Raw genomic sequence first — 25729 nt, forward strand, 5'->3', positions numbered from 1 at the left:
ACAGGAGATAACCTTCCTCGTCTACTCCTTGGATACCTCCCAGCTTTGATCTCATGACTGATAAATCACCTGCAGTCTTATAGCTCTTTTAAACCTCAGCTTCGCTCTGCAGAACCCTTTGTTTCTCATTCTCACTCATATGCGCCCCAAAGGGGGCAGAGCTCCCATGTAAGCTGCTCGTTTACCATTGGGAAAAACCCGGAGTTCTAAGTTTTACCCAAGGACACTTCGGCACAGGGTGGGACCAGAGATCAAACCGCTAACCCTGTAGTACATGTGTTAGCGGTTGTTTGGTACATGTGTGACTGTAAGTCACACATGTACCAAACACGCTCTAAGAAATGTAATATTTTGTGCTACAGAGACTTGAACTGTCCCCACAATATAAGTAATGCAAGTACACACACACACACACACACACACACACACACACACACACACACACACACACACACACACACACCACCACCACCACCACCATCTGTCTGTTTACACATTTCCCTCAGTTGGTGTCTAGTTGGCTCCCTCCTCACAAGCCTCCCGCCTGTAATCTCCTTATTAAAATCAATCCTCATTACCATTCATAAACACACTACTTATTTCACACACCACTTTAATCCTGATTAAGAGCCTTGTTTTCACATAACATCCACATAACTTCTGACATTTTATCATTTTTGAAAAGAACATTATCTCCCAATGTGTTTTGCCGTGTCAGACGAGTCCTGAATTTCACTCATGTTTGATCTTTTTTTTTTCCTTTTACTTCACTTGACATTTCTGCCATCACATCCTTCCATTTGTTCCTGTAGTATGACTTAGTCAGAAAGGGATTCTCATGGAGAATCTCCCATTGTAGCAGTCTGCTTTCCTAATAAATCCCTCATGAGCTTTTGCAAGTCAGTTTCTCCCACTCTCACACTGTTCAAAATGCAATCTGGAATTTATTTCACTGTTTATCTCTTTGGTACTGTCTATGCTGCCAAAAGTTCAAAGCATGTACACAGCGCAGCCAGAAATGTGTGGACACCTGAACATTACACCCATGTGTGATTGTAAAAGATCTCATTCCAAAGGTATGGGCATTAATCTACTGGAACAATGTCCTCCAATCTTCAGGGACAGGCTCAGATTCTGCCACAATAGTATTAGCGAGGTTGAGCATGGAGGTAGGGTGATAAAGTCTCACTAACACATAGTGCTCTGATTCATCCCAAGGCTTCTGAATAGAGGTGAGGTCAGAAAATCTGCATCTGGCTTTGCATGCTATGCTATTGTCATGTTGAAACATGCAGTTGGCACTTATTTTTCTAAAGAGCCCTTACTTCACTTTAAAGCATGGGTGTCAAACTCCTGGCCTCGAGGGCCGGTGTGCTGCAGGTTTTAGATATCACCCTGTTTCAACACACCTGAATCAAATGATTAGGTCATTACCAGGCTTCTGGAGAACTTCAGGATAAGTTGAGGAGGTAATTTAGCCTTTAAATCAGCTGTGTTTGGATCAAGGAGACATCTAAAACATGCAGGACACCGGCCCTCGAGGCCTGGAGTTTGTGAGCTAATGGGTACGCCAGGATCCTGTTTGTGGACTTCAGCTCTGCCTTCAACACCATCCTTCCAGACCATCTCCGAGGCAAGCTTTCCCAGATGAATGTGCCTGATCCCATCTGCCGGTGGATCACTGACTTCCTGACGGACAGGAAGCAGCATGTGAGGCTGGGAAAGAATGTCTCGGACTCCCGGACCATCAGCACCGGCTCCCCTCAGGGCTGTGTTCTTTCTCCTCTGCTCTTCTCCCTGTACACCAACTGCTGCACCTCCACCCACCAGTCTGTCAAGCTAATCAAGTTTGCAGATGACACCACCGTTATCGGACTCATCTCGGACGGGGATGAGTCTGCCTACAGGAGGGAGGTTGAACGTCTGGTGTCCTGGTGCAGCCACAACAACCTGGTGCTGAATGCCCAGAAGACAGTGGAGATTATTGTGGACTTCAGGAAGCACACAGCTCCACTCCCCCCCATCATCCTGACTGACACCCCCATCACCTCTGTGGACTCGTTCCGCTTCCTGGGTACCACCATCACCCAGGACCTGAAGTGGGAGCCCACCATCACTTCCGTCATTAAGAAAGCCCAGCAGAGGATGTACTTCCTGAGGCAGCTGAAGAAATTCAACCTGCCAACACGGACGATGATGCAATTCTACACTGCAATCATCGAGTCCATCCTCACCTCCTCCATCACCGTGTGGTACGCTGGAGCCACTATCAGGGACAAACAGAGACTGCAGCGTGTTGTGCGCTCTGCTGAGAAGGTGATTGGCTGCAGACTCCCATCTCTGCAGGACCTGTACACCTCCAGGACATTGCGGCGTGCAGCTCGGATCTCAGCTGACCCTTCTCACCCTGGACACAGTCTGTTTGACCTGCTCCCCTCAGGCAGGAGGCTCCGGTCCATTCGCACCAGAACCTCTCGCCACAAGAACAGTTTCTTCCCCTCTGCTGTTGGACACATGAACAATAACCGTATGACTGTTCCCACCACTAACACATGACCCTACGCTGTGTTCACTGCATCATTCCATGTTTGGCACTGATCACCACCTGCACTCATGTATATATCATGTATATATCTATCCACTTAGCACTTTTAATTCTTATTCTTATTTTTATATTTTTATGACAGTATGTTTGCACTGAAGCACCGCAGCAATTTCCTAATGTTGTAAACCTGCTCAACATTTGGCAATAAAACCCTTTCTGATTCTGATTCTGATTCTGATTCTGAGTAAGGAACACCAGTAATCATGCGTCTGTGTGGTATCCTGTGTGTTCAGGCTACAACTCTATTCTTTACATTGCTTCTTCTTTCACACGCTTTCAAATTCAGTACTGACACCATGTCTTGGTGCATGCATAAGGAAGGAAATCTGAGAAAGATGATTTTGTTCATGTAGACGTAGTGTTTTCATTTCATCTTCTCACACTGAAAATGTTATGTCGAGATGGACAGAATCGACTTTATGGGATCAGTAATGGCACCATTACTCTAAACCAGTCCTTTTCTTGCCCATCTTCTGTGAGCCAATAAGCCTCTTTCCTGTGTGCTTCAGTAATCTCAGTACTCTTCTGTCAGTCTGCTTTTAAGAGTATCATTCGTGCATCCCTTTTTCCCATTTCCACCTCTCCCTGGTCATTCAGAGCCTCATTCAAGCCTACATCTTCACCTTTACCAGCACCAACATCTAGACTCTACAGAGATCCTTACCAAAATCCAATCATCGCTGGGACTCAGAACTGCTATGATGATTCAATGGAGTATGATCAAGAAATAGCTTATTAATCATATCTGAATTATTACTAAGCTTATTAATTAGAATCAAATGTTAATAAACCACATTTCAAAGCATCTCGATTTATCGAACTTCATATAAGAGATGAGTGCACTTTCTAAATCTAAAAAGTGAAGTCAGTGCGATACTGCCTTAAACTGTCATTTTTTTCGACTACTCCAGTTGCAATGACATTTCAGGTAGTGTAGAAGTTATAGGAAAATGGCACTTGTCTCCCATAAGACTATGGGCTTAGTGCTGGTTCACGTTGTCCTGAATATGACAAAGACGGTCCCCATTGCGGATATGTGGGGATGTACTTTGCTGCGTTCTTGCTTCTCATGCAGATCTGCACCACACTCACCAACAATGACAACAGCAACAACAACAAAAAGTCAGCTTAGGGCTTCATTAAGGAACTTCACTAATCGGGAACTTCACAGTGACTACACCCATCTTTTATACAGTTGATGCTGTTGCTATTTAAAGCTTGTTAGCGAACACAATGTCTCTTGTTTGTTTAATCTAAATACTCAGATGACAGTTTATGCTTTCAGGGCAAGTTAAGTGCTGTAACTATTTCTTAGTGAATAGGTGCAGCAACTCTCTGGAGTCTTGTTACAATCATTTATCAACTATTCAACTATTGTTTGTTGGTGATTTTAGGTGCTTTAAGGAGAGATGAAATAGCTGTTTCCAAAATGTTTTCCAAGCTCTGTAACATGAATGTCTTCATGTCAAAATATTTTTGGTATAGCAATGAGTAAATTCCTCATCAATGGTGTCCTGCTTATCAGAGACAGCAGCCTAACCAAGATCTAATCTCTCCAGCGTGTCCTGGGGCATCCTTCCAATAGAACATGCCCAGAACCCCGTGGGCTAAGGCCCAGCCACCAGGCACTCTCCCTCAAGCTACATCCCCAGGCCTGGCTACAGAGTGGTGCCCTGGTAACTCTATACTGGGCAGGATAAACTGGTCCCATGATTTTTTCTTTTTCATGGGGGTCCTCTAAATCACTCTTTGTCTGGCCCCCCACCAGGCCAGTTTGCCCCAGGAAACACTGTCAGGGGCAAAAGGCAACATAGCCCCTAGGATCATTGGGACACAAACCCTGTACTGTGGTGAGGGGACTCTTACTCCATATCTACCAAAACACACAAGACTGTCCTGCAAGCTTACGTTGCACTGTTGTATATACTGCATGCCATGGATTCTGTTCCATGACCAAGAGCATAAACAGTATACTATAAAAGCTACTTTTGGCTGCTCTCTTTTCACAAGGGGTCACAACAGTTAGTAGGCCCACATAGCTTGACTTCAGAGAGTTCTATGCCAGATGCCTTTCCTCTGACACAACTCTAAAGGGATTTGTGTCTTTGTGTCTCCAACTAGCATCAAACCAACAACCTTTCATTTGTAAAGCAAATATGTTAACCACTAGACTATGAAGCAACCATATATAGTGTCTTATGTACTTGAGTATTGGTACAACGACATAAAAGCTGACTCCAGACAGTCCAGACAGTCAGTGGTGGTCTCTTGTCTTGAAACTAAAAAAAGTTTAACTTGGGACTTCCACATTTTGCATCACAAACAGTTATTTTACCTGCTGACTTTAACTTGCTGAATGCCATTGACTTTTTATGGTGTTGTGGTTGCCACATTGCTGGAAATTGCACATCCGTTTTACTGATTATGGTGCAGCTAAGTTACAAATAGCTCCAGCATCTATCAGGACCTGGGCAATTTGCCATAATTGAAGGGCGATGAATTCTGGTCTCTACCATAAAATACTGGACGGGGATGTCCAGCCGTCAGTTCATGTTATGTAGCAGGACAATGATCTGAACCCTAAACAGGCTGGTCATGCTTGAAAAAGTTACTTTTTCACATAGGGCCAGGTAGGTTTGGATGGAGTTGTTCCCCATAACAAATGAAGCCATCACTTAAAAACTGCATTTTGTGTGTACTTGGGCTATCTTTATCTAATGTTACAATTTGTTTGATGAACTGAAACAAACCTGCAAGGAAAGAAGGGGGAAAATACTATTTTACAAAACTGTATTTGGAAACAGGCTGCACCATCTGCTGTGTCAGACTGGGGATTCAAAGATTCATAGAGAACCGATTTGTTTTTCTCTTTGTCCATTTACGCACATCCAACCAATGTTTATCAAACATGTTCCTCAAACTCCTCATTTCCCCCCGTCACTGCTTTCTCTGTCTGGTGTAGACTTCCAAGATTGTACATACATTTTCATTTAGGGGCCGATTGAGGGCAATTCTCTCAGTCAGCAGTCCTCACCTGACCTGATTTGAGAGGAAGCAGGGAAACGTATGGGCTAAGGGGGAAGGGAAGTGGGTGGGCTCTCACTTACATAACAGCCCTCCAATGTAAACAGAACACATGCTAGATGTGCATGTCTGTCCTTACGCATGATTTCTATGGTGAGTGATGATGACGCAAAAGAGGGAGAGACTGTGAGGAGCGAGAAAAGGAGAAAGGGAGAGTGTGCTGTTGTTGGAGGGGATCCATGAAAGATTCTTGAGAAGGTGAGAGTTTAGAAAAGAGTGAAAGAAACAGCCTCCTCTGGATCCCAGTAGTTGGATTTATATGCTTCTGCTTCACTCTTCTGTTAAAAAGCACACATTGATCTTTGCATAAAGTTCTTTTTAGTTATTCTTGCAATACGTAGTTTGTAGGTTAGAGTCTTGCTGCTAATAGACATCAACACACTAGCACGCCATGTGCTTTTCTGCCCCCACAGTTGTGTGCGTGCCTGTATCCATACACATGAGGGAAGACAGAAAAAGCTGGTTGGGAGTATAAGGATGTCTGCAAACAGTCTTTGGGATTTGAGCATATACTGCAATTGACAGCACAGCTGGCTGCAATGTTCTCCTGCTGCTGCTGAGTGGAAAATTCCTACTATGACTGAGCATGGAGCATTAAGTGTGTATATGTGAGCGAGAGAGTGTATGTGCATGACACACACACCAGTGAGAGCGAGAGAGGAAAAGAGGGCGATCCAAGGGGGGCTGGGCTTGCGTCCAAACAGCAAGTGAGGGATTGGTTGGCGGAAAAGCTGCCTTTGTGAGATCACAGCCCCCACAACAGCTTCCACCCACATGGCGGACTTCATGTGAAAAGGCTCATGCTGCAGGCAGTCTTTTTTCAGCATTCAGTCATAGTTATGGCATTGCTTAAACCTACTTTTTAAGCATCACCTGGATGTCCTATATAGACTTTTGAGCAAGAATTTCTTACATTTTAATCTATTTATTGATTACATTAGAATAAATAAAGTATGCAAATCACAAGTGACTCAAACAAACAACTCACACTGGTTTAACACTTCCTTATGAGCAAACAGACCTACATGAAGTCACTTGGGCCATTATTATTTTCAATAAATTAGGAATCCAACTCTTAAAAGTTCCTGTTGTCTTGAAAATGAAGGATAAGACTTTCGATCTTCTTGGGAGTGTGATAACTGAATAGGATTTTTCCACCAGCTTGGGTGGGCTTTGGCAAAAAGAAAGTGTAATGTCAGTGAACTTGACCTCAAGGACCTCAAGATCAGAATAAGTTTTGTGAACATCTTGTAAATGCATTAACATCAGAAGAGGAAGATGTATTATTTTTTAACTGGTACCATAGATTTGTCTACCAACATTAAAAAGATATGTTTATTTATGTTAATTATAAATAAAGATTTAGCATCTCTAAATGTTATTAATACATCAGCTGGAATCTGCTGAATTCCCCACCAAGCAGGCGGACACCTTTCCCATCTGTCATGAGGAAATTCACTGTGAGTTAAAGAATTAGCAGTCATAGCCCTGTGACTCACTGTACCTCACTGGGAAACCTCACAGCACGCTGAGAGACATCTGAGTTGATCTGTCAATAAATCGGACGGGATGTGCTGTGACATGCGCTGATGAACTGAGCAGTGCTGCCAGCGCCTGTCCTTCTCCTCTGATGCTGATTTGAGCAGACAAATCTCATTTACTCCTCATTTAGCCATTATTTCAGCACACTGAGTTTATATAGTTGCTGCCTGCAAACTGTAAAGAATGTTGTTTGCAATTATGCAAATGTGTTTCACTAAGAGGAGGTACACACAGACCACTGGCAAACATCGTTGTCCTTCACCTAAGAAGGATTAAGTGTTCCTCTTGGATTATGGTTTACAGGGATATTTACATTTTCTGATATTAATACCAAAACCTCTCTCAGAACTGCATAGCATGCTAGACTGGTCATTAAAAAGAGTTCAAACAGTGATAATGTTTTTATATTTTTTTGGCACAGTGAAAATAAACTGTCAGGATTTTATGTTTACTGCAGCTCTTATAAATTCAAGATATTGAAATAACATTTTAATTTAATTTCTATTCACGGTGTGTACAATCAAGGGAAAAAGTCTTAGGATGGTGACTTCTTGTTGGCTATTTCGCCTCTCTACACCATCACTGTGGATGTTAAATCAATATGTAATTGAAGTGCTGACTTTGAGGTTTATTTAAAGGGGTTTAGGAAAAGTATTGCATTAACTGTTTAGTATTACAGCCATGTTTACACATAGCCCACATTTTGAGGTTCAAAAGTAATTGGTGAAGGATTGTTTCTAATACTTGGATGAAAATCCTTTGTAGCCATTGGCTATCTGAAGTCTGTTTCCTCCCTTGAGATGCACTGCTAGGCCCTTTAGTCACTGCTTGTTTGTGGATTTCTCTGCCTAAAGGTTTCTCTTTAGTATCTGAAAAGCATGCTCTGATGGGCTGGGAATGGATGACTGACTAGGACATTGAAGACTATCAAATTTCCTTGATAAACTTTTTGGGCTGCTTTTGCAGTACATTTTTTTGTCATTATCTCTCTACAGTGAAATAGTTTTGGAAAATGTGTCTGAATCTGAGCAGAGTATAGTCCTGTATGCTTTAAAATTCATCCTGCTGCTTCTATCAGCACTAGCAGCAGCTTCATTAATAAACAGCCGTGACCCAGGTCAACTGCCTACTATACTACGATGTTGTTTTTCTTAACAGTGGAAATAATTCTGTCATCATGCACTTCGGTTGCCTTCTGTGGTCTTTCAGGTCTTTTGGTGTTTCTTTCTTCTTCTTTTTTTTTAATTGCACAACATTGCTCATTTGGAAAAATGTCCTCTGACATGCTTATTTTGTTTTTCAGCCTAGTGATGGTGTCATTCACTTGCACTGTAATTTCTTTGGACTTTCCTAACATGGAAAGTTCCAGCGAATGGCTACAAAATGCATTTATAACAATAAGAATCAACTCCAGATGTCCTATCTGCCTAATTTGTGATGAAATAATAACCAGCCACGAAAGTGTTTACTGGCAAATAATCCAATTAATCGGAACACTGTTTAAAAATTGCAAACTGTTAATGGAACACTTTTGCCAAACCCCTTGAATCAAATCTAAAACTCTACAATTCAATCACATCTTGATTGTCTGGTGCATACTTGGCAGTGTGCAAAGGCAAAACTACAAAAAAATGTCATTGCACATATGGATCTGATTGTAAATCTAAGAACAAATCCCACGCTTATACAGCTGTAAAAACACAAAGACAATGAGAAAAAGGTTTTTGTGAATTCCATTTATTAGTCCATTAATGAAAACCTTCCAGCACATGGTTCAGCTGGAAAACCGAGGGCTAATAACAGACCAAAGAGCCAATGAGATGTAAATGTACTCACATATTTATTACATAAATATATAGTAAAATAGACCAGCAACAATTACCATAAAAAATATCTTCCTTTAAAACCCTGACCATAAACAAAGATTTGAAAATCACACACTGACATTTACAAACACGCTGATTGTCTGGACCTGTCGTAAGCAGCCCACCATATAAACCTGACAGCACACCACCCACTGGACTCATGTTGGGGGGGGGAGGGGTGGAGGGTGTAAAATGGAGGGGTGGGTAATAGGTCCAGGTGAGGAAGGGTTTGGTGTGATGAAGTTGTGGGTGGTGTGAGAGGAGATCACAGTAGATATTCGGATGTTTCCTGCGTGTATATGCGTTTATCTGCAATAAGTGCTGTCAGTGTGGATTTATTTAGCCCAGAGCATTGCCTTAAGCTTCATTGTATGTCTTTGCATGTTTGTTTACCCCCGTGCATCATGGGAATGAATCCTGAACATTGTTCCTTTGCTTTGCATGCCAGTGACAGTGGCGTCAACTGAGAGGTAAATAAAGAGAGGAAAAGGAGACAAAAAGAACAAAACCTGGGTTTCTTAAAATTTGTTGGTATAATGTTATTCTTGTGTGGTTGAACTGGCACCAGACATCCAGAAGGTGGGGTTTGTCATACCAAGGAAATTTACATAGTCTCCCATATGTCAGTAACATAAGAGTAAACTTTTAAAGAGCTTCTGTAACCCTTTTATTACCCTGATAATACATGACGGTCTGGCACCTCGGGATCAAGATTGAATGAGAGATCTGTACTCATACAGTTAATGGCCTTTATTTTCTGTGCACTGTTTCCTATAATGCACCAAAGTCTAGCAAAGGCTGTACCTGCAGTCTCAATGGTTTTCTATTGAAGCTTTCCATCTCAGTGTTTATTTCCTTTGGAGTTGTATTCTCTCCCCTTGTCTAGTACTGTTCCAGGACCTCGACATCAATCCTTCAGTGACTCATAATATTCAGCTCAAGAATAATAAAAATAAAAACTCTTCCAGTTTTAGGGAGTCTTCGTAGTAACTTCTAAGATGAGGGATATCAGTGATTGACAAGTGAAAAATAACCATGAATGTGTTTTAATAACTGAATTCCAAGATGACGCTGTTCTCTTGAGCCCATAAAAAAGAAATATCTACCAGCTTCTGGATTTTCTTCTTTTATGTTTGCACAGTGTCCTAAAAGCAGCACAATTGCCAAGTTCTTGCTAAACAGGAGATCTCTATTGTTCTGGCTTACAATATAAAGCAACACTTTTTTTCTTTCTTGGAAGTTGGCGCCAACTTTAAAGGTTCTCGTGTAACAGCCATAAAATTGTTATTATTAATGACACCCACCATGTGAAGTAAAGTCCGAATCTTGTTGTTTCCGTTTGCGTTATTGCCAAACTAGTACTAAGACACACTGTTATCGTATGTTGTGTTTACTGTATGACATGTGTGTCGCGCTGAGAGATACACCATTTATCTTTGTTGGTGGAATCATTATAGCAACAATCAATCAACCAATCAACACATGGCAAATTAACCACCTGTCGATTAGCAGTTAGTATTAGCCAAGTTAGCTACATGTTAGTAACTATGTTCCTATACAACAGGGTGATAATTCACAGCAATGTGCAACTTTTCCCACATATTGGTGTTGAACTACACAGGCTACCATGTCGCTCTCTCAGTATATTTGCACAACATGATTTAATTAGCTAAAATCAACAATGTTTGACATTTGACATTGCTAGCGGTAGAAGTCATTCGACAATTGATTGATTTACTTTGAAAGTGAAGTGCCTCTGTTTTACTACAGCTCAGAGAGTAGTTGGTGACTATTTGCAAACAAGTTGGTGTGTTTTATTCAAACTGCGTCAATCAATCTGATAGCAACAAAGCAATCGCAAGGAGGTTGCCGGTGCAGCAGTATATACCTTTTTGCAACCAGTTTCACCTAACAAAGCAAGCAACCTCTTTGGCGATACTTATTTTTCCCTAGTTACTGGTGATTGTTAATCAGATTCTAGCCTATTTTTTTTTTTTCCAAAATTGCCAATATAACTAACAGACAATATAAAACGCGGACATAGCTTCCGAGTGGAAAAAATAAAGCCTATGCGGAAGTGTCTTAAACCTGCATTCTATTTAGAGGCCACCAGATGGCGATAGTTGTGGTCGCAAAAAGATTTCGAGTTCTATAGAACTGTATGGGAAAACAGTTTTCTGTCTTGACTTTTTAGCACTGTCCTGATGAGTTTCTGGGGTCATTCAGTCGCTTTAAGTCATATTTAATAAAGTAATCTATTTTGAACATTAATTTTGTGCATCAAAATGGGACTGTGTAACAGTATGACCATGTAACAGTAGCTATGCAAATCTTTTTCTAATGTTACAACTAATAATCACTTCATTACGTGAGGTTTTGTTTAAATTAAAATGAACTAAAGGAACTTCATGAGCCACTGACTTGATGAAATCCTACACATTATCCTGGATTGGGGTAAGTAACAATTGTTTGTGGTTGCTCCAAAGATAATAACCTGGCTGAAAAGTTTCAAAATAACTAACAAAAACACCTAGCATCCTGTCTTTGGCACCTTCCAATTATCCCTGACTGGTCAGGTCAACCCCTGAGTGTCTGCAGAACACATCTTTTTCCCAGCAGCTTCTGCAGTCACAGTGAAACAAGGAACATTTGAAAGAGTGGTATCAAACAAAGAACAGTGGTTCCTTTTTTGTAATTTTGTTAAATGTATTGTAGTGTGTTTTTCCACCGACACAAATATGCAGGCTGAAAGACTGTCCTTGAGAAGATCAGAGGAGAAAGAAAATTCCCAAAGAAACATCAAATTAAAACTTAACCCAGAGAGCGAGAGAAAGAGAGAGAAAAAAGAGGGAGAGAGCGAAAGAGCTCTTCATCTCCGACTGTGAGGTTACTTTGCTTCTATTGGCTGATTTTTCTGTAATATTTACCACATGAGGTTTGTAAAAAGTGTTGAGGGTAATGCACAATACAGACCGTGAAACTGATGTTTTCATGTTAAATCAAGAAAAAATACATCCTACTAAGTCGTTCAGTCTATTAATTGCAGCTCTAAAGACTTTACTTGTTCTTGATTTATCATATGGCCTCACACACCCGTGTTGCACAAAGTGTCTCTTTTAAATAGGACAATCAATAGTAAAATAGTGAATACAGACACATATAGCTCATAGACATTTGTACATGACAACCCCATCTAGAAATAGTCTGACACAAAAACATCTAGCACGAGCACCAGCTGCTGCATACTGGATGTAGAACTGTCTGCTTCCTGGTAAAATGAAACCTTCCTTGAAACACAGTTTTTGCGAGTTTCACAGAACATACTATAAGCATGCTAAGCTTTCTGTACATGCAACACTGAGACCTATCTGTTACAAACATTGTGGGCAAAAAGGTGTGCAGTAAAGACGATGTAAGCAGTGGGCATGGCGCCTTGAAGCCATGGTGGTTTTTGGTAATTTGCTGGTGCTGTATCAAGTGACTTGGACCTGCTACATAGTGAAATAAATGGATTTCTTTCCTTAAGGTTTGCTGACCAGAGAGAGTTTTCTTCGGATTTTGCGTACAAGAATGGGCTCATGGGCCATGAGAGCTGATGGTGCACATGCTCTGAGAGCGTTTGACAAAACAGGACAAGTGAGACATCTTGGACCAATAGAGTGGGAAAGACAGAGGATGGATGAAAGCACCCTTTGAGGCCTTTTTAATCAAACCTGAGCAGTTTTAAACCAATTTTTCAACCTGACAAGCATTGCATAATTTTCTTAGAAGCAGCCCCCACCTCCATACAACTACTATACAGTTTATATATTCATATATTCTCTGATCTGTATCTCTGATTGATAGACTGTTAATAAATGAGCTAATCCGTGTACATTCTTATCTGTCTAGGCATGCATTTTACACCCGTTTACAAAAAACATTGCTATAAATCTCCATGCAGACAGTCAGAGCAGCATAAAACTTATTCCAAGACCACACCACTGTACCACCTATAAGTATCTTCAGGTCTTACTTGGTATTTGGTGTAAAAAGGAAAACAGTGTCCACATAAAGTTATTCATAGTGGCCAAATCATACAGCACTGAACTCAGCTAACAGGGGACCAACTATACTTTTACATATTTTCTGTCACATATATTCTCTGGATACTCATATTAAACATGATCAGTGTTTCAAATAATGAGGTTGAGATAAGTTCAAGTAGTTCCTGTGAGCCATAAGCTCAAATTTCAGATAGTTTTCTCTACTCTTGGCTATAAACTGCATATAAAACATAGGTGTGACTATTAAAGGCACTGTGAAAGTGCCTTAAACCAGCATTCTTTCTAATGGCCACAAAGGGGTAATTCCTGTGAATGTCACAAGATGGGACTTCCCTAATAATTGGGTGCCACGGTGGCAAAGTTCATCTTTTCTAAATAAGTGTGCTCTTCACTTGGTGTGATGTCGCTGAGAACAGATATCCCCTAATATGGTAATTTCAGGCACACAGCTCAGGCTGCCAGCACAGAAGTTTCCTTTTTTGTTTTGTTTATGAGGGGCAGCCAATCAGAAGAAAGTTGGCTTACAGGGTAAAATCGTAAAGTATAATAGTGGCAGAGTATGATGGCTCAGTCACATGAGAGTAAAAAAAGGCAGCCTCCGTGCGACAAAGAAAAAAGGGCGGTTGCCCAGTGATTGCATTGATTGTTGCAGCGGTTGAGCGTGCAACACCCTCAACTTCTCAGTGACCACATTTGATCACAAGGCAATTGCACAGATTGCCAGTTGGGAGGCGACCAGTCTCCAAACAAACATGATCTGAGTTGGGCTGCGTGCAATCACTCTCAAACAAACTGGAACAGGTTTGCAAATAATTACAGTCGGATTTATAAATCCAGACAGACTGCCAACACAATGCAATCAGCAATAGTCTGCGCCAATCAGCAAAACTCATCTATGACACGTCTTTGCAGCAGGGGAATTACCTTGCAAATGTTTTATCATTGTCTTGATGGCAGCAACTGACGAGTGGTCACCCGTCTCTAAAGCAACCATTTCAAAGGTAACAAGATTGCAAGTTCATTGCACACTGTTGCAATAATTTGTGTCTCCAGCCTCTGTTTTCTGTAGTGTGACTGGAGCATGAGGTAAACAAGGATAATAATGAATTGTGACTCATTCAGAGCAACTCAAGTACAGTCCAAGAATAAAAAATATTTAGCTGGAAATGAGGATAACTGTTCCCTTTAATGTAACCTTGGATAAACGGGGTGACTTTAGTCTCTTGATCAATACAGCTTAATTTATATGCATCTTACTCAGCCATTAATGCATAGCTATCCAAACATACTCTAACAGTCAATTATAATTCACGCTTACTGAACATTGTCAGAAACTTGTAACAATGTTTGTAGCTTGTCCAATAAATAACATTTGGTGCTTTGATTACATTGTTTAGCTCATGGGTTTCAATTTTCTCTTCTGATTTTCTTGTTGCACTAATGCAGCCACAAAGGGAGTACTAGCTTGGACATAGTCATTTAATATTGTATGTAGTGATAACCTTAAAGTCACTCTTGGGAGTCCTCAGTTCCTACCATGCAGCATATTAATTCATTCTTTTCCCCGAGAACAAACTCCACAGCATTTCTAAGTGCAAGCCTTCATAATAAATCCTCTGGAGTCCTATGAAACATGCTGTACAGCAATGCCACACAGGAGGAGGGATATAAAAACAATCGATAAGGCCATCATTGGAAAGGAGAACCCAAAATTGCAAAGCCTCGAAGCGCAGCCGTGGCTGCTCTTTTCTGCAGCAACAGTCCATTTGTAAGAATTGATGCAGCTTTTAGTTTAAAATATCACCCACTCCTGAAATTCACAGTTTTGTTTTGTTTTTTATCTCTTGCAGTCCCGCCACACTCAAGTAGAAATGCTTCCCAAGTGACCCCTCCTACTTCCTCTCTGTTAGCCCGCTGAACACAGTGTTGGTTACATTCTTCAAAGGAAATAACACAAGTATGTGACAGGAATCTGTTTTTACAGACTTCCGTCACACACCGCGGCCTGAAAAGGTGCTTTAGGGATTTTTGGAAGGGGAAGCAAAGCAGGTCCATCAGACATTCAGCATTCACACACTTACACTCAACGTCCACTTGCACACAGCACAGTTCTCATGTGAAACAGCAACATCCACGTGCACACACTTATATACATGCACAGCCTTGGTTTTAGCCATACAACTGAGAGTTAAACAGAAAATAAAAGAGGCCTGTGGCTGGAGGACTACAGCCAGTTCATTTGCCCCGCTGAGGGCAAATAGTGCCTGGCTTGGATGGGAGCCATGCACTGCTGTATGTACACCACAAGCAATTGGATGAGGAAAAGCTGAATATTGCTGCTGGCACTTTGACCCTAAAGAGTGCAAAGACGCTAGAGTGTTGCTGACATGAAAGGATGAATTAATTTTTGCACACAGTTTTTCTTGCACATATCTATGCGAATGTAATTTATTGATAATCAAAAATAAAACTGTAACCAAAATCAATCATTTTGTATGTCTTTACTGTGTTATGGTAACTCACCTATTCCACGAAAAAACTGACCAAACGGAGTCAAAAACAACAGATCTTGACTTTCTCTTTCATGATCTTTTATGAAAGACGTGTTTCATGAAACATATGTGACTTTGATGTTATAACCCCGTAATTAACACTTTAAATTAATCAAATGTCAAAATTAACTCATTCACTGCCAGCCATTGGCAGTGAATGAGTTAAACCCATTGACTCATTCACTGCAATTGACGGCTATAGACGTCAATTGCAGTGAATGAGTTAAGTGATGATAATCACCGTGTGAAATCAAAATATACGACTTGAACATGGGAGTCGATCTCCTTTAAGTAAAAATGATGACTTGGTCTCTCAGCATTTTCTTATCAATCTGATGCTTTAAAAAATACTCCTAATATTTCAGATGTTTTTCTTTTTTTCTGGCAGGAATGGTCTTCCATATAGTGCGGCACAAAACCCAAGCGATACACAAAAGCACCCAAACCCAAACAAACAAAAACCAACAGACAAAACACTCCCCACATGTAAAGAAATCGATTTCAATTTAGGGTTAAGAAAGCAGTGAGGGCCTGGTTATGTCTGCCCGAGGTTGGACTTGGGGTCCGATTTCTGGGAACCTGGATGTCTACTCCTTTCCATCCAGGAAAGGATGACAGAACAAGTGTAAAATGAACACTGGTGATTGCAAATTGAGACAAAAAAAGAGGAGCTAACAATGGTTTTTTCATCCAAGGTTCATCATCATTTATTAGAAAATGTTCTTTTACCTGAGAGAATCCTTCAATAGCTTCCTTTACCCATTCACAAAAAGTGGTCTGTGTTTGCGTGTGTGCGTGCACGTGTGTGTGTCTGTGTGTGTGTACTGGGTCTTGCCGATGCTCTCATGGGACAGTGCATTATTTTCACACAAATGTAAGAAAGAGATCTGATTAGACATAAAAATCAAATAAAATTCACAATGTTTACTCGGCCACTTATTGCACTTCATTCAAAATAACTGTAAACGCTATAATTGATTATTTCATTGCATGGCTTTGCCCAAAGGCCTCTGCCGTTTTTACTTTCAGATTGAACAGAAATTTAATGGTGCAAAAGTCATTTGGCTTGGGTGCAATTTAAATATACATATATATATATTCATAATTATAGTATTACCTCTGAAGAATCTTCTACCTACTGTTGGTTTGGTCAATTCAAAGTGCTTCTAAGTAAGTGCTAAAGGAAAATGGATTTTTGCTATCAAACACTTGCCTCACATTTCAAAAGAAGAGGTAAGCACATGGTTAACTAACCTTACTTGTGCTACATAAATTTCAGCAACTTGGTCGCGATATGCAAAGATTAAAGCTACATTTTCAAGAAAGACTGAATTTAGGGCCTGGTTTTAATTTTATATTTTGAGGCTCTGAGACACACCAAACAATGAGAGCATCGCATTCAACGCACACAAGCAAAGTTCCAAACAACACACATATACATACACACACCACTTTCTGAGCAGTTTACAAAAAAACAGCACGTCTCGTAGAATCCTTGTTCTCCACAACATCCCCGGAACCCCTCCTACTTCTCTGGGTCCCAGACGACTGTGAAGATTTACTGAGCCTAAGGACCAGCCAGCAGGCTGGGCTAAAGGCCAGCTAACCCCAACAGTTCTGGCCCACACCCACAGAAAGTAGCAAGGGTCTCTGGGTCATGCAAAGAACCTCTGGAATTCAAGCAAGGGCCAAATCTGATTTCATAAGCAAGACCGGCTCACAGTTGTTACAGTGAGCATGTCTTTTGGAGGGATTTGGAGGGAAATTGCATAGACATCTTGCTACTTGCATGTCTTAACAAACTCTACATTTGGCATGGGGGAGGGGAGAGGGAAACCAAAAACAACCATAAAACCAAAAGACATTACAGACAATCTCCACCCTTGTCCAACATGTCAACATGTGAGAATAAACCAGGATCCATGGAGGGGAAGGGCTGAGAAGCTCCACAAAGCCAGCCTCAAAAACATCAGTCTGCTTGTTGTGGTGAGGAACAGCATGATTTGTGTGAGCTCGGGGTGTCACCAATTGTTATAAACCAAAATTACTTTCAGCTTTAAACAGTTGGAGCTGAAAATATGATGCTTGGTTCAAACTTGCATCATTTAAGACACCATTTGTACTTTCATTTATGCATTGTGGGAAGGTTGGTTAGCTATTCAATCTCATAGAAGCAGAAAAAAGGAAATGGATCCAGAAAAGCATTTAAAACTGACTGAGATCTGATTACTGAAACTAATCCGAGAGGTGATTCCAGACTCGTTTTAGCAAGTTACTGAAATGCTATACATACACATTTGTCTTTCCAAGATGCACAAGTAATCTTTATGCCTCACAAGTGCAACCACATCAGCAAATGACCTGTGGAAGAAGGCCCCAATGGCATCTGAAATGACTTGTGTTAATGAGGCCTCACGTACTTGTTGCAAACTACTTCAGGTTTCAGTTAAATTGATCCTCACAGAAAGTTCGGATTCAGTGTATTTAGGCTGGCTTTTTGGGGCATTGGTGAACAAATCCATTTTAGACTTTGACAACTACGATGTGGGTGTTAAACAGCTGTTTGGCATTCATGCCCAATAATACCCTGCTCCCTATCCCACTTCCAACTTTCCTTTGTAAGTCACCCAAAATCAAATCTACACGTTTATCTACCTGGAGTATTTGGTGTGAGTTGCAGAGTTTTGGATATATAATTTGTAGATACGCCTGTTTTCTCTTTAATTATAACATAAGTGCCCCAAAATCTATAAAACTCAGAAGTAATGTGAAGTTACTTACAGAAAAGTCAGAAACCGTGTTGCGACATGACCAGTTTCGGGTACAGACTGTTTTCTTTGCACTAAACTAAGCCTGCCATTGCAAATGAAAAGCATTACCGCTCAGCTGAAATGAATGCCGGTCATGTTCACATTCTGTCATAGGCACGAGCTTCTTGTCACATGGTAGATGCATGCTTTCCTTCAGTGCAGCGACTTGGCGACTGAAAGCTCAGTTGGACAGGGGAGTTTTTAAGAAGCACAAAGTAAATGGGCCCGTTAGAATTATTGTTCCTCAAGAGAAGGCTGACGTTTCTGCAGCTCATGTCTCTGGAAAAGAAAAAGGCAACTCACACCAACATAATCTCGGTCAGGGGTTCTCGGTGTTTCGATGACCAATTGCAGATTTAGGGAGCACAAGAAAAATGCACATTTAATCAAAGGCTTTTTAAGTGTGTGTATCTTCAGAAAACTAGTTGATTATTGAATTTTCTTTTAACATGTTCTGTTGATTGAATTCACCTGTTGCTTATCACCCTTACCTATCCATCTTGGTCAAGCCTCATTTTTCCCAAGTCTTTTCTGTTGTTTCCCTATTTTTCTGTTGGGTTCCCTATTGCTAGATCGACCTGCCTCTTTATCCACTGCTCTTTGACACTTTAATAAAGTCCTTGTTTTCCTGTCATGTCTTACTTTTGGCTTCTCAGTCCTGATAGAACTGTGGATGAATAAAATATATGCAAATATATGAAATTATAATAGTAGTGGATTCTTACTTGGGCCACAAAAATGCCACTGAGAGCCACTGGAGCACACTTAGAGAACCCCGGCTCTACTATGGGCCATGTAGATTTGACTTTGGGGTGAAGCGTCTCTTTAATAAAACATCCCCCACTGCACTCCTGACCTTTAACTGCCACAGCTGCTGGCAACACTCACATCAATAGTTTGGAAAAACGGAATCTGATCCCATAGGTAAACGCACACTCACACACAAAACTATAGTCATTCATGTGAAGCGTGAGAACACGAGGGGTATGCATCCATCTCTTTGCAAACAACACGAGGCACAGGGCTTACGATTAATGTCACAGGGCACTTCTGAATATGGATCTGCATGCACATGTGAGAGGGTGCACACATAAAAAAAATGTAACAAGCATTACACATTACTTTGCTCTTTTTTTTCTTTTTACTTTTATCCACTTGCATGACAATGGGATGGAGCGGTTAAATTGACTTTTTACAATGAATCTTCGAGTGTTGTATGTTTTTGTATTTACATCCTTGGTTATGGCCAAAATAAGCTGTAAATGAAAAAAACAAAACACAAAACACAAAACATAGAAAAATACATAACATAGTATTGCACCTTGCAGATGGGCAATATATATATTCTCAGTTTTGTTGGTTGTTTTGTAACATCTATGTGACACCACTATCCTCTCTGCTGGTGTGTGGAAGTTAGGTTGTGGGTGCCGGGGTCAGGTCCAGCCCCCTCCTGTCAGCTACATTCAATTCCATAAAACACTCAGCTATTACAGAAGTCAATCCCTCAGTCTCTGGGCCATTCACATTTTAGGTTTACCGTCTAAAGACTGTGCCTTTAAGGTGGAGAAGTGCTCACGTTGGCAGCGCTCAGAGCTGATGTCTCGACATTTTCTTGAGTTTAAGTTGCACCTCCTGTCATTCGAGAACCAAATCAATAAGGTAGAGGGCACCAAAGCTTGAGGGAAGAGTCCTTTTGTAACTTACACTGATGCGTACACAAGCACATATTATCTCGACATGTACACTTTTTTAAAATCTATATATGCATCTCTGAACTTTCACATGTGCCTGCAAAATATGACTCCTCCCAAGTTCCTTTGAGTCTTGTGTTGTGTGAGGTATGACAAGATTGTGTTTCAGTTTTTTTGTTTTTTTTTTTGTATTTTCAGTTTTTGTTGCGTTATTTTTTTTCTATTTGTTTTTTTTTTCTTTCCTCCAAAGATGTATTTCATTAAAAAAAAAAGGAACAAAATATATATAAAAAAAGAAATTCCTGGGTTTTTTTTGTTGGTTGTAAATTTCCTCCTGATAAAAGGGGACGGACAACTGGACAGACACGGGGACAGGGACAAACAGATCAGTTGGCTTACAAACACAAACTATAGACGTGAAAAAGAAGTGAAATATGTTACACTGCACACATGGTCAAAAAGTGACAACAGCTGTTTTGTTTTTCTTTTACACAGAGCAGTTGAAGGATCAAAAAAAACAAACAAACAGAAATATAAGAAAACAATGATAAAATGAAAAAAAAAAAATCTCCAATAATTTTGTTCCGGAGTCTTTTTTTTTTTTAAAGTCATCTTTTTTTTTCATATTGTTTGACGGATGTAAAATCCTTTTCATATATCTTTTGTTTTCTTAATCTACATCAGACTCAGAAGGTAAAAAGCAGCATTATAACCCCTACTGTCACACGCACATACCCAGTCAGCTCACAAAAACAAAGGCCGTCGATTTCTTTATCGGTTCTTTTACAAAGATGTGTTGGAATCCCAAACCTGCATCTCAGGAATGCGGGATCTGTCTTCCTGATCCTCACAATCTGAACGTTGGAGGTAATCCTTACAGTGGGAGCTGAGGGAGGACATTTGGGGTCGTCAGCTGGCACGGGAGCGGGGGTTTGCGTGGGGCTGCGTGGGAGCCGAAGGGGACATCTGCCCTTCCTCCCTGTGTTTGACGACATTGTCTCTGCAACCAGCCACATCACCCCCTCTCGCCCATGTCAATGATGGCAGTGAGAGTTGGGGCCCTCAGCTTTTTTTGTTTGTTTGTTTCTTTGTTTCCTGTCCTTTCTTCTTCTCTTGCATCCACGCATTCTCACACTCCAGTCTCTCGTCCCTGCTGCTTTGTCGGTCACATTCAATTGGTGGCGCCACTCTAAAAGGGCAGTTATGGCCAGCCTTGTTTCACAAGGCCTGGATCCTGTTTGGTGTGAATGAATCTGGACAAAACTGGGTATGAACTGCTCAGCGGTGACAGCTAGGATGCTTTGGGTAAAGGAGAGGATTTTCAGTGTTCAGAAGAGGGCTTAAAGTGAACTTTGAGTGGGCTCTAGTATGGGACAGTGAGTACTACACGGATAAAGAGAAAGCCCTCCTATGGAGGGATCTCTGCCCACTGCTTTTGGGCTGTTTTGGCTCTACTGGTGTAATGCTGACAACAGGACAGGTTTAGGGCCAAGCCCACTGCAAGTGCAAAGGCCCAGTTAAACAGAGCTGTTCAGGATACCCATTTGTGGTCAATTTTAATTGGGGAAACTAACCCGAAAAGGAGAGTTTATGGGGTGTTGCATTAGTGCAAAAACTCCCACCAGCCTGGCTGAGTGGGGTCTGTTATCATATTGATGGCAGGAGGGGGGTTAGACTTGAGCTAGGCTCCAGAAAGGGCAGTGTCACGGACTGGACAAGAGGAGGGTAGAAAAGAAAAGAGTGGGGATGGATCTCTAGAGGTGGTGATGCACTTTAGGAAGAGTCAAACCAGACTCCACCGCTGTGCCCAAAGATGGCGTTCCAGTTCCTCTCCCCTCCCAACTGCACTCAAGCTCTGAGGAGGTGTGGATAACCCATCCTGTGCATGTGCCCAGTATAAACTACTGCTTGGTATTGGATAGAAAATAAACTAGATTTCTTTCAACCCAGTGAGATTTGGCTTGGCCCCAGAATTGGATTGAACAGAGTGAGCTTTTGAAATCAAATCAAACACTCTTGTATGGTCATTTGGAGGGTAAACTTGTCATATCTGCCATGGATGTTTGAGCTGAGATATTACTGCTATAGTAGTGAGCGTTGGGGAGCTAGAAGTGCGATTGAGTTGCTTGTGAGGAGGCTTCACTCCATCATTTTTTATGTCAAACACACTGCCCATGCATGACAGAAAGCTGAAATTTTCCATGAAAATATTTACCAAGCTCCAGTGGCAGCTATCGTAAGTGTAGCGTGGTACGTCATCACCACATGCTGATTTGACGGGCGTGGCCACCTTGACTTTTCAGTTACTCCGTGTAATCGTTCCTCTTGCTGCTTTTTGCTTTAATGGGCTGCACATCCCACGCTGTCCTTCGTTGCTTCTGCGAGCCGGTTTCTGTCTTTAGAGAAACTGGTAAATCCAAATTTGAAAAGATGACACTTGGTCCCACTTGATTAAAAAAAAGAAAAAGAAAAAGAAGAAGAGATAACCCGAATGTTATGGGTACCACTCCCTGGAAGGGGGTAAAACCTTCCAGGGGGATGGTTGGCCCTCCTGTCTTCAGTGGTATTTCATTTGAACCAAGTGACAGCGCTGTGTGTATGTGTGTATTCTGTGAGTGTTTTAGTCTTTCCATGACTACGAGTGTGCACCTATGCAAAAAGCTATGCACATCTGTGTATCATTCTACACATACTCCAACTCGAATGGTGTATGTCTGTGTGTAGGCTGTGGGCAGCTGCCCGGTGTCCACAGAGGTGAGGTAGTGCCTGACACCACAGGGGCAGTAATGCTGCCCCAGCCTAGGGGTGTGTCCACTTTGAGGTAAATGGTAGCCTTCTTGGCATATGCCTGCTCTCAGTGACGTCCATGGTAAAAAAATAAAATAAAAAAAAAGAATAAAATAACCAAGAAACAAGAAAAAAAACAAAACAAAACAGAAGGCAAATGTGTATGGAAGCCTGGAGGGGCCACACTGAGTTGAGCCCACGATAAGAGGACTCTGTACAAACCCTGCAGGTTAGGGCTGTATATCAACACTGCCGTGCAGTGCATTCAGTAAAATGAGGCATTCACGTTACTCTGAGGTGATGTGTGTTTTCGTGTGTGTGTGAGAGAGTTAAAAAGACAAAAAGAGAGTCAGTGTGTATGTGATGAGGCCTGCCGTCTTGCTGGTGTTTGCTGCTATTCAGAGCCTCCTCGGAGGTTGGGTGTGGGAGATTTACTTCTGAACTCTGGCTACAGTCCAGCTTTTACGTTGTAATTCCTCTCTCTGTCCCTGCGCCTTCCTTTTCTCCCACCTCCCCTCTAAGCATCTCCCTTTCTCCTTCCCCTTCTTTTTCTCTTCCTTCCCTTCCTTCAATGCTGTAACTCTTCAGACAGAGAAGGGCTTACTTGTCATTCATAAGATGGTAGGCTGCTGGCACAAGCAGCATAGGCAATGACAAGGCAAGTCTGCTCGTGTGTGTGCGTATGTGTGTGTTGTATGTCACAGGAACCGGTCCAATGACAAAAATGAAAGTAGATATGAAGCCATGGTCTGTATGTTTTTCAAAGGTAGAGAACACAATTTCATAAAACTGGAGTAGCCTTATATAAATATAGCACCGGTTTCACAGGGATATGAGAAGAACAAGCTCCAAAAACAGCTGTCATGGCTCAGATTGAGTTGAGTAATTGATAAGTGGTGTGGCTGCTCTGCTTTACTGCCGCCGTTATACACCACGGAAACGTTTACGTCTGCTGAAATTTTTATGTGCAGTGTCTGCTAAATTCGTGCGCCTGCATGACTGTGAGCAACAAGATGACACTACTGTCCATACTTTCTGAATCAATGCCTTAACACTTATTCAGAAATAATACTGAGAGGTGCTGGCCAGCTTTGACGCCGGAAACATGGGCTTCAAGACAAGTGTAAATCTGTGACCGCTACAATAAAACCAAGGAGGGGGAACTGACGCTCCAAAGAGTGCTGCCCTGAAGAACTGAGGTGGAACAGGCTGTGAGTGTGTGTGTGTGTCTGTGTGTGTTTGTGTCTTGGCAAATGGCTACAACTCTTACTAGATAAGACATCATGCTCAGACAGAAGGGCCCCCAAACAGATTTTAAAACAGGGGTTGGTATAAGGAGGAGAAAGAGGTGGAGAAGAGGGTGTTCACAAAACAAAATCCTCTGTTTGCTTCACTCTCCTGTTGCTGGTGTGTCGTTTCTGATATTGTTGTTTCCAGTTTTAAAACCACATACTGTGAATGTGATGTCAGAGAAATGCAGATTCCTGCAGAGAGGATTCTCCCTCCATTCTTCCCCCACAAGCACGATGGACTAACCCATCTTCTGTTTCGCTCCAACTTTCTCTTCCCTTTGCGTGCCGGCAAGTGTGCCTCACACCTCCTGGTCCTCGAAGACCTCTAAGAAGAGCGGGGGGAAGAGTTCGTTGGGACATTCCACCTTCATGTGAAGGAAGCGACTGGCGTGGCACGCCCCGATCATCCGCAGGTCCGTCACCTTCATCAGAAGCTTCGGCCAGAAGTGGGGAATGTTGTGCTTGCGGTAGTTGATGTAGTGCTCGAACGCCAGCAGGTACGTCTCCTGGCACTTCTCGATCTTTTCCGTACAGGTCAGGCCTGAGCGATCTGCACAAAGCAAAGAAGGCGAGCGGGAAGAGGGAGCACAGATGGCGGTGGGGAGGGGGTTGGAGAAGAAATATGGGAAAAGGATAGAAGAAGGAGAAGGGAAAAGAGAACATATGGACAATGAGTACTACATAGTTGAAGATGTAAGAACTATAAATGTTAGCAATACTAAATAAGATGAGACCTGTTATCAAGCATCATGTCCAAGGTTCTTACTGCAAATAGCATTATATTATCATGGTGCCATCTGGGTGATTACAACCCAGAAAAAAATCCTAATTTTCCAGTTTATTAAACTTGGGAAAAATACAAGCGTTTAGTCTAGGAACATAAAAAAATTGACAAATATATATATTTGTCAATTTTTTAAATGTTTTTATGCTTCTAGACTAATTAATCTCTCTCTCTCTCTCTCATATATATATATATATATATATATATATATATATATATATATATATATATATATATATATATATATATATCAGTAAAAAAAAAACAAAAACAACTTTAAATTATTTACGTTCATTCATCTATCCAATTTATTCCATTTATCCAGTTCAGGGGCGCTGCAGCCTATTTCAACTGTCAGAGCTAAAGACTGGGTAGGCCCTGAAAGGGTGCCAGTCTATCACAGGGCCAACACATAGAGATAGACAACCATTCACACTCACACCTATGGCCAGTTTAGAAGTACTTTAACCATGCATGTTTTAGGAATGTGGGAGAAGGCCGGAATATCACTCAACAAAATGAAAAGAAATGACCACATAGATCCCAGCACCTTCTTGCTGTGAGCCGATGGTGCTAACCATGGGGCAGCAGCACCAAATATATATTCATATATTATTTATGTATATTTGCCATATTTTAAATAATTGGTGGATGCACTGAGAGAGACGAGG

At 41.4% G+C, this 25729-nt stretch overlaps 1 protein-coding gene across 2 annotated transcripts in view; it reads right to left on the reverse strand.

Annotated features, from left to right (window-relative positions):
• Positions 1-8980: 8980 nt before the first annotated feature.
• thrab (thyroid hormone receptor alpha b) overlaps positions 8981-25729 on the reverse strand; it is a 174621-nt gene continuing 157872 nt past the window's right edge. For both annotated transcript variants that reach the window (XM_086304285.1, XM_086304284.1), the window contains one exon: positions 8981-24824. In XM_086304285.1, coding sequence (XP_086160411.1) covers positions 24574-24824 — 251 coding nt within the window. In that variant the 3' untranslated portion in view covers positions 8981-24573. The remainder of the gene's footprint in view (positions 24825-25729) is intronic.

This window comes from Aulonocara sp. 'chitande type north' Nkhata Bay, linkage group LG8 (assembly GCF_057382095.1).
Source record: "Aulonocara sp. 'chitande type north' Nkhata Bay isolate Kocher_YH1m ecotype deep benthic linkage group LG8, A_spYH_male_GT1.1, whole genome shotgun sequence".
In the NCBI taxonomy this organism is placed as follows: Eukaryota; Metazoa; Chordata; class Actinopteri; order Cichliformes; family Cichlidae; genus Aulonocara; species Aulonocara sp. 'chitande type north' Nkhata Bay.